The sequence below is a fragment of the Cyprinodon tularosa genome, unplaced genomic scaffold (genome assembly GCF_016077235.1).
Source record: "Cyprinodon tularosa strain WSP-4 unplaced genomic scaffold, ASM1607723v1 ctg1241, whole genome shotgun sequence".
Lineage (NCBI taxonomy): Eukaryota > Metazoa > Chordata > Actinopteri > Cyprinodontiformes > Cyprinodontidae > Cyprinodon > Cyprinodon tularosa.
Genome location: NW_024038050.1, coordinates 46441 through 52755, shown reverse-complemented (window position 1 = coordinate 52755; position 6315 = coordinate 46441). Strand labels below are relative to the sequence as shown.

Genomic DNA, 6315 nt, shown 5'->3' with positions numbered 1-6315 from the left:
TTGCCTTTTATCATTTCTGCTCTCATCCTTCCAGCCAAAGAGCCAGAGTCATTTAAGGCTTCTACCTGCTGCAGGTTCTCTGTGTTGGACCCACAATCTGACCCAAACACCATTACAACCTTTCATTTAAACAATAAGCTGCTCTCTGAGGACACAATGAGATCTTTGCATTGGAGGATATTAAATAAGAGAATATTGGTGATTGGCTGCAGTACTTTAAAATGAATGAGGTACACCGTTTTTCATCAGTTCTAAGGATCTTTATTTCAGCAGCATCCAAATAGTTTAAAACAGGAAGGAACAAGAAATCCAAACAAATTCAAGCCGGATGAAGCAGCTGTTAGCTCAAGCTAACAGGAAATGTTTGCTAGCTAACACGGTCCACGGTACCAGGAACTGTTTTCAACGAGAACCCAGATGTTTGGATATTTTTACACTCATTAATCAAACTTTTTAATTCAGATCCAATTAAAAGTCAAATGAAAATCAAACGGTGCGAAAAAAGGAGTTTATTCCTGCTTTAAATTCACTACTGTTCACCTGAACTAAATGATGTTAAAATAAGTTTCCAACAAATCAATTCAGTTATTTTGCAGCTTTCATTTCCCCTAAAGAAGAAAAGATTTGTAAGGATGAAATCTGAATATGACAGAAATGCAGAATCTATTAGCAGTTGGTCCATTTTGCTTCCTGTCATAAAGTGCTTTCTTCTGCTGATTCTTTCTAAGATCATTCGGACACAAAGTGGAATAAACAGTAAAGCAGACGGTTTACAGACTTTCACATAAATATTATACTTACTGTAGCTGAACAGCAAAATACTGCAGCAGATATTGCACAAAAACAAATTAAATAAAGTGACAGAAAATGGATGGATGCTTTTCCTTCAAGTAAGACAAATAAAATCCTTCCTACAGTGTTTGAACAAACAGTGATTATCATGAACACACATTAATGCTAATAAATTCCAGTGAAATGTGCAGATCCGTGTCGACCTGCTGTCTGAGCAGGAAACTCTGCAGATTAGAGTGAATCCTGCAGCAGGTCAAGGCGAGAAACATGCGACAGGAAGCCGTGGAGCATCTCCACCCCTGATGATCAGCACACTGACGCCTGATTGGCTGTCTGTGTGATGATCATCACACTGACGCCTGATTGGCTGTCTGTGTGATGATCATCACACTGACGCCTGATTGGCTGTCTGTGTGATGATCAGCACACTGACGCCTGATTGGCCGTCTGGGTTCTGGACTGTTTGACTTTCAGAATTCACAGAAAGGAAGTGGAATAAATCAGGCAGTCATCGACTAAACAGGACCGACTTTTCTCAATCACATCAGCAAAACTCGGATTATTCTGGACTTCATCACAAACATAGATGTAGTTTCTAGATATTCTTTGGATTATTCTGGAAATCGAATCGACCTTTCAGACAGAAACTCAAATGTTTTTATCAGATCAGTTTTTTCTTTACCAAACCAACAGAAACTGGAAGGGTTTAAAAACCACCAGCAGGAGTCGCTGCTGAGCGGCTCCACTGTGTTTGGCTCGGGCGCCATGAGACCAACAGTTCTTCCTCATCATCATCATCATCATCATCACGACGTCTCCCTGAGATCCAAGGACCTCCATGTTCTATCCACCATGCTTCATGCTCTGCTCTCTGGGTCACCAAGGTCAGAGGGCGGCGCTGGAGATGGAAGCGACCATGAAACCAGCGGGACAAATGATTGGCTGTCATGGCTGCCATGGCAACAAGCTTTTTCTGCTAAACCTGAACTGCTGTTCTGCTCCTGGGGCTTCATGTGTCCCCCTGAACCAATAAAGTTTTCCTCTTTCTGAACCGGATGAAATGCAGACTGTCAGAGTTCTAGATAGAAACATGGCTGATAGATTATAAAGAAAAAAAGTTTCCTCTTTATTAATTTTCATAATAAACGAGAAAAAAATGTTTCAATCTTAAAAGCAGAATCGTCTGTTAATGTCTGAGCAGCCAAATAAAATGTTTGGATGAAGCTGCAGTTTTTCTCCTTAAATTTAAATTAAACTTTTTGGTCTCTGACGTCTTTCTGCTTCATTTATTCCAGCAACAGTCCAAAACCCAGAACATTGGTTTCCGTTCTAAAGCTGACCCTGAAGCTGACCCTCACCCTGAAGCTGACCCTGAAGCTGACCCTAGCCCTGAAGCTGACCCTGAAGCTGACCCTAACCCTGAAGCTGACTCTAACCCTAAAGCTGACCCTGAAGCTGACCCTAACCCTGAAGCTGACCCTAACCCTGAAGCTGACCCTAACCTTGAAGCTGACCCTGAAACTGACCCTAACCTTGAAGCTGACCCTGACCCTGAAGCTGACCCTCACCCTGAAGCTGACCCTAACCTTGAAGCTGACCCTGAAGCTGACCCTCACCCTGAAGCTGACCCTGAAGCTGACCCTAACCCTAAAGCTGACCCTGAAGCTGACCCTAGCCCTGAAGCTGACCCTGAAGCTGACCCTAACCTTGAAGCTGACCCTGACCCTGAAGCTGACCCTGACCCTGAAGCTGACCCTGAAGCTGACCCTAGCCCTGAAGCTGACCCTGAAGCTGACCCTAGCCCTGAAGCTGACCCTGAAGCTGACCCTAACCTTGAAGCTGACCCTAGCCCTGAAGCTGACCCTGAAGCTGACCCTAGCCCTGAAGCTGACCCTGAAGCTGACCCTAACCTTGAAGCTGACCCTGACCCTGAAGCTGACCCTGACCCTGAAGCTGACCCTAGCCCTGAAGCTGACCCTGAAGCTGACCCTAACCCTGAAGCTGACCCTAACCTTGAAGCTGACCCTAACCTTGAAGCTGACCCTAACCTTGAAGCTGACCCTGACTCTCACCCTGAAGCTGACCCTGAAGCTGACCCTAGCCCTGAAGCTGACCCTGAAGCTGACCCTAACCTTGAAGCTGACCCTGACCCTGAAGCTGACCCTCACCCTGAAGCTGACCCTAACCCTGAAGCTGACCCTGAAGTTGACCCTAACCTTGAAGCTGACCCTGACCCTGAAGCTGACCCTAACCTTGAAGCTGACCCTGAAGCTGACCCTCACCCTGAAGCTGAACTTTTTTTCCATCATCCAACTTTTCTGTTCTCCATCTTTGTTGCATATTGAATGTGGAGCTGCAGGTCATCGCTGATAGATGTTAGAAACTCCTGGAAGTTTCTCCAATTTAGGTCTACAGCTGATAAAATGAAGTGGGAAGTTCTTCTTCCAAAGGATTTCTAAGATTTTTCTGTATGGTCATACAAGAAAAAGGTTTCAGTGATAAAGGTTAACCTTTGACCCCTCTCAACCCTGAGGGAGCATCTCCATGAAGAGCAGATCGGACTTCCTCAGGTCTGCAGAGAAGAAGATGGACGGCAGGCAAAGGCTCACGGATCAGAGGGACCAGGAAGTGGGAGCAGCAGTTCAAAGTTCAACATCTTCCCATCAGTGAGCAGCTCAGACTTACGGGGGGGGAGGGGCTCAGTGGGCGGAGCCTCAGTGGCTCTTTGGTTTGGGGAGACGAGATGATCCAGAACTGAAGATTTTAAGCTTATGCCCTGAAGACCCGCCTTCTTCTGACCGCGTGGAGCTGTGAGACAGGAAGAGGCGGAGCTTGGAGGGCTGCAGGGTTTTCATCTCTCTCCTCTGCCGGTTTCCACCATCTGCTGCTCTTGGGGTGAAGACGGGGGCGTTTATGGACCTCTGGGACGGAGGGAGCCCATCGGCAAGCGTTTCAGGGGGGGCGGGGTCGCTGGAAGGAGCTACAGGGTTCCTTAGTGGTTCCGGCTCTTCCTGCTTAGAGGAGTGAAGTACTTGTGACTGAAAACAAGAAAAACAAAAAACTGTTTTAGGTTTTCAGCAGCTGCTGAAAATGTTCTGACCTAAAAGCTCTGAACCCGTTCCCCATTAGCACCCGAGCAAACCAACGCTTTGATCATCACTGATCAGATGTTGGAGGAGCCAAAGCAGTTTGACTGGTCTGTCTGTAGAGAGCCGTTTCCTCTCTGATTTATTCAGCGAGCAGAAGCTCCGCATCAGAAGGAAACAAACAAAAGGTGCGTCTGCAGCAAACTGGTTTCCAACATCCTGAAAACTGGTTGGAAACCGAACATGGTTTTAACTGGACCAGCATCAGAAACAAAGAGTTTTCCTCGGAACGCTCTTCTTTTTTAATTAAAGATTCACCGATACCTGGAAAATCTTGGAATACGATTCCAGACTTTTCCAGTCATCAAACCAGAGATATGGAAACAGACTACAATCATTTCAGACAGAAGTATCTCTAAAAGAAGCATTTGTTCAAATATGAATCAGTAAAGAAAGATGATAGATCCGCTGCACGTTCACACCAACAGTAAACAGCAGCAAACATCTGGATGTTATCACCAGGATAACAAAGACGAAGACCAAGGAGATCATGGTGGACTTCAGGAAGAAGCGGCCTAACCACGCTCCACTGCTCATCAACAGCTCAGCTGTAGAGGTGGTCAGCAGCACCACATTCATCACAGACACCCTCACCTGGACTGGAAACACCACCTCACTGGTCCAAAGGGCCCAGAAGCGCTTGGACTTCCTGCCCCCCCATCCTCCCCACCTTCTCCAGAAGCACCATAGAGAGCATTCTGAGCAGCTGTCTCACTGTGTGGTGTGGAGGCTGCAGCGCCTCAGACTGGAAGAAGGTGAGAACAGCAGAGAGGATCATGGGGGCTCCTCTTCCCTCCATTAAAGACATTTCATCCCAGCGCTGCGTGTCCCGAGCCCGTGACATCATCAATGACCCCTCACCCCCCCACCATGGACTGTTCTCCCTGCTGCCCTCTGGGAAGAGGCTTCCCAGCATTCAATGCAGGACCAGCAGGTTCTGCAGCAGCTTCTTCCCCACCATATCTGCACCATAAATAATAATGCTCTGAACTTCCATATCCATTCATTTTTTTGCACCATGTTTCTTCTCTCACACTGTTTACATTTGATCACTCCTGCACTATGGAAATGGAAATGTCATTAAAGCTGTACTACACGAAATGTCCTTTTGTTTTGTTTACACTCTGTGGAAACAAAATGACAATAAATAGCAATAGATAGTTTTCTACGTCTCAGGATAACCTGCTGAAGCGCCGTAGCAAAAACCAGAACATTGACTGGCCAACACTGACATCTAGTGTTCTGAAGAGGAACTGCTGATTGTTGATCCTCATTAAAAAGGAAGAGAAGGAGCAGAAATGGTGAGATGGAGTTATATGAGCCTCCAGTCTCTCTAGGTTCTTCCTGATGGAGACAGAGAGCCGTCTACCCCAGGAGGACAGGTAGAGCACTGATGTTCCTCCATGATGCATCATCAACAATAGTTGTCTTGTCTGGTTCCTCAAGGAGCTTCCACATGATTTTAATGGAGTTCTGCAGAGCTAGTTTCTCACAGACACAGATAATGACACCAAAAACCCTGTTTATGGTGCAATTGGATGGATATATTAATCATCAATAATAATTGAACTTTATTGATCTCACATTGGAGAAATTTCCTCTCTGCATTTAACCCCTCCCCTTGGGGAGCAGTGGGCAGCCATTGTGTGGCTCCTGGGGAGCAGCGAGGGGTTAGGGGTCTTGCTCAGGGAGCCAGAGTGGAGGATGTGGGGATCAAACCGGGTACTGCAACCTTCTCAGAGCACAAAGCGCTGCTCTGACCACCAGACCAACACTCACCTAAGACACGAGACACGGAGGACAGAGGAGGGTTCTACTCTGAAGGACTTCAGGCTCAAACTGTTTATCTAATGGTACCATTTAAAAAAAAATTCAAACCTCATTTAAATCAAGTTTAGCAAATTCAAAACCCACCAGCATCATCCCAGACTCTACAGTCCTTAGCTGGTAACCAACAGGTTCATGAGAAGACGAGGAGGAAGAGGAAGGGTTCATGGAGGGTTCAAAGATTGAAGCCTCTTCCCCAAAAGAAGCTATAACCTAACCCTAGCTAGAAATGTTTGATGCTAATTGGACAGTCGCTACTGACCCGGGGAATTTGATCATTATGTTTTAGGACTTTGATGGACGGACAGAATATATCCATGTTATCTCCGGTATGATGACCGACGTGTTCATCATTCATCTGTAGAGTTAAGAGAAGTTCAAAGACGCGAGTCGATGCTAATCTCCAGTTTAAACCGGAGACACTTTTTTGCTCCTTCTGCCATTCTAGGAACAATTGGATTGGACGGATTATCAGCTCCTTGATGGAAACAGGACAAACAAGTGAAACACCCGATGAGCAAATTCCTAAAAAGATCTGAAAAGTTCTGAC

General features: G+C 46.1%; 1 protein-coding gene across 1 annotated transcript in view; it reads right to left on the bottom strand.

Annotated features, from left to right (window-relative positions):
• Nucleotides 1-247: 247 nt before the first annotated feature.
• LOC119777537 (serine-rich coiled-coil domain-containing protein 2-like) overlaps nt 248-6315 on the bottom strand; it is a 50878-nt gene continuing 44810 nt past the window's right edge. The window contains exons 14-15 of the mRNA XM_038276436.1: nt 3075-3830; nt 248-2378 (exon numbers count right to left, since the gene is read on the bottom strand). Of these exons, the coding sequence (XP_038132364.1) occupies nt 3507-3830 (324 nt within the window). The 3' untranslated portion in view covers nt 248-2378; nt 3075-3506. The remainder of the gene's footprint in view (nt 2379-3074; nt 3831-6315) is intronic.